The sequence below is a fragment of the Hippoglossus hippoglossus genome, chromosome 15, assembly GCF_009819705.1.
Source record: "Hippoglossus hippoglossus isolate fHipHip1 chromosome 15, fHipHip1.pri, whole genome shotgun sequence".
NCBI classification, from domain to species: Eukaryota; Metazoa; Chordata; class Actinopteri; order Pleuronectiformes; family Pleuronectidae; genus Hippoglossus; species Hippoglossus hippoglossus.
Genome location: NC_047165.1, coordinates 16,648,647 through 16,660,671, shown reverse-complemented (window position 1 = coordinate 16,660,671; position 12,025 = coordinate 16,648,647). Strand labels below are relative to the sequence as shown.

Sequence of the window (12,025 nt, the reverse complement as noted above, 5' to 3'; positions counted from 1 at the left end):
AACACGTTTAACTAACAAAGAGTAACTTATTCCAACAGCAGTTGTCAAAATGACTGTAGAGCCATGCCATGATTATTTGTTAAACATGAATAATGATGCAATTTTAATCTAAAATTCCATTGACAGATAATAAAATACATGATGGGCCCCTTCCAGTCAGTGAAGTACTGCTCACACTACATAATCACAATAAAATACGTCACATCAGTTCATTAATTTCAAAAGACACTCCCCTTAACATATGAAGTATTACGGAATATGACTCCTGATTGTGATGACTCATGTTTTTGTCTTCTGTTTGAGTATTTGTTTCCTTTATTTAGACAGTATTACTTTTATTAGGCATGTTTTTGGGTGTGGTGAATGAATCTTCTATGTCCTTCTTCAGTTTACCAGCCTCTGGTCGGTCCTCTGGCTTCAAACTCAGCATTGACTTTATAATTTGACTCTGCAACGACAAAAATAAATAAATAAATAAAGCTTTTATCTTCTCCATAATATCAGTACTTGTCCCCCAAGTTGAATTTACTAAGGCAACCAATCCAAGTACACTTAACCTCAGCCTCAACTACTGACCTGTGGCTTTTCATCACGAGCTGCTGCCACCTGTGGAAAAAACTGTTTCATGTGTCAAGTAAAATGAAAGAAAGCTTCTGTACCTCTTGGAGAAAATTTTGAGGAAATCCTTGAGGAAGTTTCTGGTTTCGGGCATCTTCCCAAATCTGAAATTCAGCAAAAATAATAAAAGCAAGGAAGAATATGTGTTTTCTGTGATAAAAAATGAAAACACACATAAATAATAATGTGATTGATGACTGTTTTCGATTTAGCTGCTTGGGTTTTGGGTCCTTATATGTGCATTATTGCTAAATGTCCCAATATAGTAGCTGAAGACATGAAGACACATTTTAACCCTCAAATGGGTTGTTCCTATTTGATTTTAAGTGTGCCAAATTTCTGCTAGATTGGTCATTGGTGAACTTCGCTGCAGAGCAGATGATAACTGTCTCAATCTTGCTCTATATTGTTCCGTTTAAAAAACAACATTCTGTCAATAATATACTTGCATGAAATGCTGTAAACCAACTTTATTTTAAATTTTACAGGGTAAGAAACATTACCACTTTTAAAAGTTCCAAATATTTGTCAATATCATTTACAGTTTTGAGCTGTGTTTCGTAATTGGCAAGTAAATAAAAAAACCAAACATGTTATTTTACTAATTGTTTATTGTAATTTGACAAAACAAAAACTGTAAACAAAATGTATTTAGTCATAGAATTGCAGTTAAAAATTAACTTTTTTACAGTGTAGTGTGAACTGTACAGTGATCTTAGAACTTTTAAAGTGTAAAACTGACACTGTACAGTTTATAGCATAATGTGTCTGAGAACAACTCACCAGTTTCCTCTCTCCTGACAGGTTCCAAAGAAGTTCAAAATAAATTAACCCCAAAGCAAATATGTCCACTTTTCTGTCATAAGTGCTCCTGCTCTTCTGTCATGAAAACACAGTATAAAAAAAAGAGCAGCACTGCTTGTTAATTGCTCCCTTTGACCACCATAATTCAACAATACGGAGGAAACCTAACTTAATATCCATGTGGACCATCTCACCTGCTCAGGAGCCATGTAGGATGGGGTTCCTTTGTACTCTGTTCTCTCGATCAGGTTTTCAGCATCATCATCATTCTCAGCAGTGACCAGACCAAAGTCTCCTTTTTTTAACTTGTCTGTCCCGCCCCCAAACAGGATGTTGGCAGGCTACGCAGAGGAAAGACATAAACGCACACAGATGTAGCTTCTGGAGTGACTTGATGGATCAAGTGATGATTACCCACGTCGTCTCACCTTCAGGTCTCTGTGGATGAGCATCTTGGAGTGAATGTAATAAACTCTTCACATTCTGAGTGTCTTTCTCATCGATCCACACTCTGAGTGTTTTGGTGTCACACAACTCCATCTGAATGTAGAAGTACTTGACCGATGAATTACCACTTGACCTGGAAAGTTAAGAATTACTCTGATGTTACTTTTTTCTATAACATGACATGTTTGTAGATTATGACAGAGTATTAAGGCCACTTAAAGGGTGGGGGGTGGGGGGAACTGAGATTTCGAGAATAAAGTCGTAATATTAATAGAAACATAGTCATAATGAACAAGATATAGTTGTAATATTTCAAGAAAAAGGCAATAGTACTATGACAAAAAAGTCACAACATTAGGAGAATGAAATATTTTTAGGCTTTTTTTAGGTTTTAGGCTACATGTCATTGAAAGCAAGTATCAATAAAGAACCGCACAGACTTGGAGGAAATTGCCTCTTTTGGTGGAAGAAACTTTTAGTAGTCAACTGCAGGACTGTTGTGGGTTTCATCTGTTTGATACTCAAAAACGTTTTGTAGTTTCTCATGAAAAAATGAGATTGGTTCAAGATCCAGAAGGAGTGGACACAATTTTCTTGATGCTTACTTCCTAAAAATCTTCTTTTCTTTATTCTCCAATATTATGACGTTTTTCATTAAATTACAATTCAATTTTTTGTAATATTTCGACAATATTCTCGAAATCTCAAATTTTGGGAAAAATAAATAAAAGGATTTCATCAAGTGTAAAAGACTTACTGAGAACCACTGCTACTGTCAGACGTACTGTCCATTTGGTAACTGGAATCCTCCGTCCAACATGTGTAGTATCGCACAATATTGCAGTGATGGAGGTCTGATAATGCTCCCACCACTCGCAGAGATTTTCTGATCCAATGAAGAAGAAGAATACGGCTCAGTTCAGAAAACTGAAAACTTATTTTGTACTTTGCATCTATCATCTGGCAATTATTTGTACCAAATAAAAATCCAATACAACGCTCATTAAAAAAATGACTCACACTTTGCAGCGGACAATCTTTACAGCACAGTACTTGTCCAGCAGTTTTTCTTTTGCCTTGAAAACCTGACCAAAGGCTCCTTTGCCGATACACTCTATGCAGTCATATTCCAATGTAAATCTAAGATAAACATAAATAATGTTGAAGCAAAAAAGTTAAAACTGTAACAAATGGGCAACACACAAAAAAATACTGAAAACACATTATTATTGCAATCTATGATTTTCATTTTCCATACCTTGAAATTACTGACTGGGCTGGTGTTTCCTTACACTGACTGTTCCCTGGAGTCTTGCCATTGAAATCAGTTACAGCCTTGACGCATCAGATAGTCACAATATAGAGATTAAGATGTTGAACAAATAACATCGAAATAAACTGACATTATCAGCATCTTCTTACTTACCTCTTTGCTGTGCCTTTGCGCATTTTGGAAATTTGCTGCAAGTCTACAACATCAAAATATAATGACAGGGCAGTGAAGTCAGTGGCTGATCTAGGTTTTTTCTAACACAGGGGCCATAAAGGGGCCACAATTTATACAGAGGGGCCAATTATATGTCCAACATCCATGCACAAAACCTGATTCAGTAAGATGCACATTGTTTACTATTAGCTCTATAGCTTAGAGCAAAGTCACACATCATTTAATGTTTTTTGAAAATTGTTGATTGTTCGTCATGTACTTTAGAAAAGCTTAGAAAATAAATGTGCAATAAATTGTCATATTTATTGTTAGTTGTTGTTCAATCAATCAATCAAATTTTATTTGTATAGCCCATATTCACAAATCACAATTTGTCTCATAGGGCTTTAACATGGTGTGACATCCTCTGCCCTTAACCCTCAACAAGAGTAAGGAAAAACTACTAAAAAACCCTTTTAACAGGGTAAAAAGAACGTAGAAACCTCAGAGAGAATCACTACGATGAAACTGGCTCTCATGAGGATCGCCCCAGGACAGGAAGACCAAGAGTTACCTCTGCTGCCGAGGATAAGTTCATTAGAGTTACCAGACTCAGAAACCGCAAATTAACAGCACCTCAGATTAGAGGCAACATAAATGCTTCGCAGAGTTCAAGTAGCCGACACATCTCAACATCAGCTGTCCAGGGGAGACTGCGTGAATCAGGCCTTCATGGTCGAATTCCTGCAAAGAAGCCACTACTGAGGAAGAACAACAAGAAGAAGAGACTTGCTTGGGCCAAGAACACAAGGAATGGACATTAAACCAGTGGAAATCTGTACTTTGGTCTGATTTTTGGTTCCAACCGCCATGTCTTTGTAAGACGGAGAAAAGGTGAGCGGATGGTCTCTACATGTGTGGTTCCCACCATGAAGCATGGAGGAGGAGGTGTGATGGTGTGGGGGTGCTTTGCTGGTGATACTGTTAATACTACTATTTCCATTATTATTTTGTACTTTCTTCTTCATTTTAACCATTTGCTTTGTTTGTTTTGTTGAAAAGTGCTGTATTATTATTATCTATATTTACGCTGTATATATTCTGTCAGTGTTTCGCCATTTTTTTCGGCAGTGGTAGTAGAATTTTTGTTTACATTGTCCAAGGATGGCTGTGGTTGAGGGGTAGAGCAGCAGGTTGGTGGTTCAATTCCAGCCCATGCCTTCTTGCCATCCTTGGGCAAGCTGCTGAACCCGAATGGCCCCTCATAGATGTTGAATGTACTAATTGGAAGTCGCTTTGGATAAAAGCGTCAACTAAATTACATGTAATGTAAAAAACACAACAGTGTATATTTTCTGCAAGTATTTCTGATATATTCTTGCTTGTCTCAACATGTCCTTTATCAAAACACATTAGGAAACATTAGACTGCCCCCATGTGGTGAGTCCTGCTGTGAACATCAGTGACAATAAAATAATATGACCTCAGGTTTTCGAGATTAATTGGTCTTTGTTGAATACATCCCTTAAATATTCACACTGCTGGTGAAAATATAAGTGAACCCCTTAGTGACTGGTGAAAACCACCATTGGCAGCAACAACATCAAACAAAAAAAGGACTTTCTCTAGCTGTGGATCAGACCTGCACAGTGATCAGGAGGACTGTTGGATCATTCTTCCTACAGAATAGTCTGGATGTCATTTCACATTGTCTCTGCTCTGTTAAGGTCGAGGCTCTGACTCCAAAAGGTGATTCTGTGGTAGAGTAACTTGGTTGTTAGGGGCTATGTCCTGCTGCATCACCCAACTTCCACTGAGTGTTAACTGGTCAAGTTGACTGTTCATGGCACAGAACAAAACGACCCTCATTCCAGTGGGATGTGTCTCTGTAGTCCTGACAGGCTGTCTGCAGCTGTGGATCACTGTATCCAAGTTTCAACTACAAACCATCTTGCAACTGCACCTACTGCATCCACATGGTAATATTCCAGGTTGGACCACATTTATTTTTAGGCGTGGCCTTCATTTTGACCCGGACTACCTGTAAAGTTTTGTGGCTGTATCTTGTTTGGCTGTGACGCTAATGCGGTGACAAAATATGTCCACAGACATAACCAAAATAATAATAATAATAATAATAATAATATTCTTCTTTAACTTAATATATTTATGGCTCCTACAATCATGATAGCAGATAGACAGATAACAAATAGATAACCACAATTTTATTTCCCCCTTATGATAATCAATACAAAGCAATGGCTGTAATGATTTAAAACACTTTTACATAACATAGAAGACGTTTCCATTATTGAATCAAATATCACTTGATTACATTTCATTTACCTGACGCTTTTATCCAAAGCGACTTACAATAAGTGTATTCAACCGGTCTGTTTGTGTGTGTGTGTGTGTGTGTGTGTGTGTGTGTGTGTGTGTGTGTGTGTGTGTGTGTAGTTGAGTGTGAGTTGTATGTAGGCTACAGATCTCAGGTTAAAGCACAATAAAAGCCATCAACCGTTTGCCAAAAAAATCATATAACATCAAAATGTATAATCAGAGGAGACAGATGTTTATAACCTCCTGCGTGTGTGACTGTCAGACTGTTACATTTTGCTGATGTTCAGTTTTTTGAGGGTTGAGAATGTGAGCCAACTTTTCCAGCTCTGCCTTTAGAGCACTTGCTTCAGCTCGTTGTTTTGGCTCCTTACACAGCATTGACTTCATTATTTGTTCCTGGAGAAAAACAAACAGCAGAAGTAAAAGCTTTAATTACAGTTATTCAACCAAGAAATTCTGTCCTGCTGCAACATTTCTAAAATCTTCTCATAACACTGTTGTGTGTGCTGCTTGATATTTTACATTACTGTCATCATGTTATATGTCAGCCTCCCTGCTGCTCTGTTGCTGACCATCATGGCTAACTGACACACTTAGGGAAACACTGCTTCATGTGATGAAAGAAGAAGTTAGGATAAAATGAATATGGATATTTACCTCTTGAGAAAAAGTAAGTGGAAACTCTCTGGGGAACTTCTGATTTCTGGCATCTTTGAAAACCTGGTTTATGCAGTGATAAAAAGAATGAATAGGCAAGTTACCATGATTTTATCTGGTGACACTTAATAATAATAATAATAATATTCGGGACATTGACGACTCACCTTCACTCTTTCATGGCCAGTAGACATTTTCCAGAGGAGCTCAAAGTATATCAGCCCGAAGGCGAATATGTCCACCTTCCGGTCATAGATGTTCTCAAACTTGTGTAGTAAAATAACAACACAGTATTAAGATATTGCATTTATATTAACAAGTTATTTCATAAGTAACTGACTCACTACTGACTATTTTAAAAATATTTTATTTCATTTTTCTCTTTTGTAAAAAAATTTTTTAGGCCGATATAATATTGGATTTTCATCCAATCTTCAAACTGCTTTTAATTGTTTCATGTTGTTTGTCTTCAATTCTTAATTTTTAATGTGTAAAGCTGTAACTGTTTGCACTCTGGACTCATCTTCGTCTCCTTGTATAATGATGAATGAGAATTCAAAGGAAAACACATAGTAAGGTGTAACTACCTCTACAGGCCTCGAGAATATTTACACTAAATCATCTCACGTGACGCCACTTGGCGAATCAAATCTGTGAATTTCGATGAGCAGATACATTTTTTAACAAAAAGAAAAAGTGAAACATAAATCTACAGTTTTTATTAAATTTATCTCTAAATTCAAACACTTATTTTAGGATGCACATTAAAAAACGTTCTATTTTGTCTTATTGTTTATGTGAAATGAGAGAATAGCATTTATTTTTTATTAATGTATTTGTAAATCCCTCCAGGGCAAAGTGAAAACTGAAATGTATATTATAACATTGATGAAATACTATTGCATTATATTTTTTACATCACTGACTCAGTCTGTGTGTGGAAATACAATTACTGAATTTGATGTAAGCTTGTGTTTTATATGAGGGATGTGTTGTATCACAGAATTAGTACAGGATGGGAGCATTGGATGCATTTTAAACCAATAATACAGGAAAATCAAAGGCATCTCACTTGTTCGGGAGCCATGTAAGAAAAGGTTCCTGATTTGTTAGTTCTCTCCATTGGGGTTTCATCGTCGTCATCATCAGCAGTGACCAGACCAAAGTCTCCAATCTTCACTGCTCTATCCGGTCCAAACAGGATGTTGGCAGGCTAAACATTGGAAAGAAAAAGCAGCAATTAATACAGCAATTAACATCAAGCTCCTTCAATGATGTGTAATTACCTCCAACAAGGAGGTACACAGTGCCGTTCTAGTTATAATGACGATGACATAACGATGATGAAATGCAATCCTCTTTTGCTTCTACCCAAGAATAAAAACCTGGTGTGTAAATATTGAACTGTGTTCTAAAATATGGTCTGAGAAACTCAGCCTTATATAACGAATTTAAAAAATCCAGGCACAACATTAAAATAAAAAAGACAAACACAACCTGGGAATTTTCATTCTAAAACAGCTTCATATGGTAAATAAAGTGACTTGCTTCAGGGGTTTTCCTTCCACATGTATCCTGAATGTGTGGGATGTAAGTGGAAGTACACAAAAACACATCGATGGTACATGAATCACAAATCTCCAATGCCTGTACTAGTCATTTAAAGACAGAAGAACTTTGTCTGACCTTCAGGTCCCTGTGGATGAGTTTTTTGGAGTGAATGTACTCGACTCCACTGACTATTTGTTGAGCGATGGTTAGACTCTCATGTCGTCTGTTGGAGTCTGGCAGAGTTCTCGTATTCCTCTCATTTATCCAGTGTTTAAGTGTTTTTGAGTCACACAACTCCATTTGAATGTAAAGGAACTGTGGCGATGATTCCCTGATAGGAAACAAAAAACATTTGGTGCAATGTCACACATTCATTTTTAGTAAATAAAAAGAGTACGTATTAGTGGATGAGACTTACTCAGAAGAGCTGCTGTCTGCTGAACTGTTCTGCTTGTAACCTGTATCCTCCTTCCAACAATTGTAGTATCGCACAATGTTGGTGTGATGAAGGTCTGATAATGCCTTCACCTCTCGCAGAGCTTTTCTGCTAATTTTTCTTAAAGAAAACAATCCTGGTGCATCAGTTACTGAAAAGTCACTTGAACAAATATGTACACTGCACTGAAGAGTTGCATACTCAACTTACTTTTTACCACGGACAATCTTGAGGGCAAACTTCTTCTTCAGCAGTATTTGTCTTACTTTGTACACATGACCATAGCTTCCTTTTCCAAGAGACTTTATGGAATCAAACTGTGATGTAAATCTGTAGAGGTTTACAATTTTTTAACCATAATAGTAAAAAAAAAAAAAAACACGGTAATGTCTTGTACATGACTACACCAATTACCAGAAAATAAAATGTGTACATCACAATCCTTTGCCTTTTAGTCTTACCTGGACTTTCAGTAATACTTTAGTGCTCAGTATATATAAATACTAAATAGTTATAGTAGTTAACCATAATCTGTACTCCTAGTAATGTCCATAAGTGCTTACAGTGAAGTTGATGTCGAGGTCGAAGTCGAGGTTGAAGTTGATGACATCATCATAGCATCATCTTCGGTTGATGTGTTACTCACACTATCGGCCATACCCTCGTTTTCCACAGCAACCTGAGAGGATAAAGTAAATATAAGATATGCATTTAAAATCAATGATTTTGGACGTGTGTATGTCCTCCACAATGTCGAGTAGCTACAGCGACAGTCTGTCAGAGGATCTCCAGCTTTGCCAGATGGATGATAATTATCGTGTTTGACCAATAATTTAGCCCTCTGTATGATGTACTGTCAGTATTAGGAGTTATCACTATCAGTATAAAAAATATGAATCCTATATTTGTTTTTTAACATAGGCTTGTTGTGACCATGAAGAGGAATATGCATCTCTTCTCCAGCCAATCAGGAGGATGTAAAAGACACAGGCAGCGAGTCAGAGGTCCTCACCAATTTAAAGTTTATTTACATCAGCATGTTTTTAAATGTGGTTAGATTTGTAGATTTGTCAAATAATAGTTAATCTAAACTTTGGCTGTATATGAAAGTATTCATGCATATTTTTTTTATTTTCCTCATAATACAATAGCTTTAAGCCTCAATTATGATACAATGCTACTCCCTCCAGAGACCATATTCACACGGCTGCCATTTTATAGTCACATCACACTCAGAGCTTTATCTACAGCCTAAATAAATGTGTAAAGATGTGCATATATATTTCACTATGAAAACAGCCCTAATGGAAGTGGTTGAATGCTAAAGTTAGCTGCTGCTGTCTAATAGTAGCTAATGAGCTACCAAATATATTCTTTTAATATATGTATTTTCTTTTCAGCTGGTGATCACTTATTGACCTGTGAAATGAAAACAGTTTGTCAGATTCTCTGTGTTTATTTGACTTATAAGCAGCCGTACAACATGATTGTGTCTTTGAATCTGCTGCCACAAGTTTTTAGAGTGGTGGCAGCAGATTATAGTTACTAATACTGACTTATAAGTCAGTATTAGTACCTATAGCCTGCAGTAAAATCTAACTACCTGGCTTAAATGCCTTATGATCGAGGCTATCAATATAAAAGCAGACACCCACATGACGACCTGTGGCACAAAGCCGGTCTCTAGAACACAGACGAAATGTAACCTTTCTTCGTCTGACAATACTATTTTCCCTCTTTATATAGTACTCCTGATGAGTGTAAACTATTGCTTTAAGCACGACAGTTTTTTTTTTTAAATGAGAGAACAGACCTGATCATTGAGAGGGTTTGATGAGTCCATGAATACTATGGAGTCACTTGTACTCATTGGTTCGCTTTGTGATGACAACATCATGGGTTCCCTAGCAGAAAACAATGACAGATATAAGTACAGATTTCTCAGAATATAGTGATATTTCAATAAAACTTTAGTGCTCAGTATATGTAAATTCTCAGTATATGGTGATATTTCAGTAATACTTTAGTGCTCAGTATATATAAATACTAAATAGTTATAGTAGTTAACCATAATCTGTACTCCTAGTAATGTCCATAAGTGCTTACAGTGAAGTTGATGTCGAGGTCGAAGTTGATGACATCATCATAGCATCATCTTCGGACACAGTGGACCTCAAGGAAACCTAAAGTGTTTGACATAACAATATATATATATATATACGATTGGATTTTGCCATTTCATTCAAAAGGCTGTTGCCACTGTTAATATGAGCCTTTATCACAGCAACAGTTTGCTGTGATGTCTGTCCGCAGGATTACTCAAAAACTACTAAACCAATTTCCATGAAATTTTGTGGAGGGGTGGGGCACGACCAAGGAAATAACACGTTACATTTTTGGAGCTGATCCAGACGGGCAGATCCAGGAATTTTTTTCCCACTTTCTTTAACATGGCCAGATGGGCCATTGGCTTGGCTCCTAGTTATTATATTTGATAATACAGAGAGAAGAAATTGAATACCTTGCTGTCCCAGTCGGACTGCTGTTGAAGAGCAGACCAGGCCTGCTGAGCAGCATTTTGTTGGGCTTGCTTGATAGTCTTACCCTCCCCCACAGGGTACTCCTTCTCTTTGATTACTACTTTGTAGGTGAATCTGCGTTGACAGGGAGGAAATATTTAGATTTAGATTAATCATGATGTGTCAAAATGTTTCTTTCTTGAATCTATCATGAGTTTTCAAACAGTATCTGCAGGCAGCATAGACTGTTTATAAAGATGGAAGACCTGACTGCTCCCCCAAAGTGAGGCCAAATCATTTTTATTGCCCCCTGGTGACAGGCTGCAGTATAGGTCATAAATCCTGCCTCCTCCATGTTAATGGATGGGACATGGACCAAAATAAAAACTCAGATAGTTTTTCTCAAAGATGGTTTTATCATTTTAGGTAATTCTTACCAAACTGTTTGTTTGTTCAAGGGATCATTTTCTTGGTAAGTTTGGTTTAAATTATTGTTAGATGCTAAACAAAACAGGGTGAAACTACATGATTGACTGAGACTGATTTGTGATTGACCTTGTTGTGTATCAGTGGAACTTTGAAACAGCAGCTCCACACCATGATCACTTACATGCAGACTGCCTCTAAAAAACGTCAAAATCACCAGATGGCAGCAGTGCCCCTATCTGGGATATTTGGGCTTCATTTTTCTCTGAGGAAGTGGAGACGTTGTCCATCTTTATATACAGTTCAGTTGTGTATATTCAGCGTACAGAGGTAGGTTTAGTTGTACTCACTGGAGACTATGTGGTAGACCGCTTCTTTTCACTTCGATGTAATCATGGGTGAGTCTTTTTTTCTGACAGTAGTCGTTGAGAATTCCTTTGAAATCTGTCTCTTCAAAGCTGTTGTCATTCACACTCTGGTTATTTACCACATTGCTGCAATTAACAAGTAGCACTTCACATTAATGATACATCAAAATGAAACCATGAATTGCCACTGTGATATACTCACCTGGCAGGTTGCTTCTCCAACAAGCATCTAAGGGCATGTTCAGCAGCATTATGCTTGGCTTGCCTCTTGCTCCTCCCCACACCTTCGGGATACACCTCACCGTTGCAGACTACCCTCTGGGTGAATCTATGGAGAAATTGTCAAATCTTTGTCAGACAGTAAAGTTGACCTGAGAAGGCATTAGCGGGGTGGGAAAGTGGTTTAAATTACGTACATGTACACATGCTACCA

General features: G+C 37.2%; 2 protein-coding genes across 2 annotated transcripts in view; both read right to left on the bottom strand.

Moving 5' to 3' along the window:
* Positions 1 to 319: 319 nt before the first annotated feature.
* Positions 320 to 12,025, bottom strand: part of LOC117775636 (interferon-induced, double-stranded RNA-activated protein kinase-like) — a 13,352-nt gene continuing 1,646 nt past the window's right edge. The window contains exons 2-14 of the mRNA XM_034608971.1: positions 11,795 to 11,920; positions 11,575 to 11,718; positions 10,801 to 10,933; positions 10,386 to 10,462; positions 10,093 to 10,183; positions 8,843 to 8,958; positions 8,490 to 8,609; positions 8,262 to 8,387; positions 7,979 to 8,174; positions 1,617 to 1,763; positions 1,402 to 1,497; positions 660 to 722; positions 320 to 448 (exon numbers count right to left, since the gene is read on the bottom strand). Of these exons, the coding sequence (XP_034464862.1) occupies positions 320 to 448; positions 660 to 722; positions 1,402 to 1,497; positions 1,617 to 1,763; positions 7,979 to 8,174; positions 8,262 to 8,387; positions 8,490 to 8,609; positions 8,843 to 8,958; positions 10,093 to 10,183; positions 10,386 to 10,462; positions 10,801 to 10,933; positions 11,575 to 11,718; positions 11,795 to 11,920 (1,564 nt within the window). The remainder of the gene's footprint in view (positions 449 to 659; positions 723 to 1,401; positions 1,498 to 1,616; positions 1,764 to 7,978; positions 8,175 to 8,261; positions 8,388 to 8,489; positions 8,610 to 8,842; positions 8,959 to 10,092; positions 10,184 to 10,385; positions 10,463 to 10,800; positions 10,934 to 11,574; positions 11,719 to 11,794; positions 11,921 to 12,025) is intronic.
* LOC117775713 (interferon-induced, double-stranded RNA-activated protein kinase-like) overlaps positions 5,501 to 12,025 on the bottom strand; it is a 23,312-nt gene continuing 16,787 nt past the window's right edge. The window contains exon 15 of the mRNA XM_034609079.1: positions 5,501 to 5,797. The gene's annotated coding sequence lies outside the window, so the exon portion shown is untranslated. The remainder of the gene's footprint in view (positions 5,798 to 12,025) is intronic.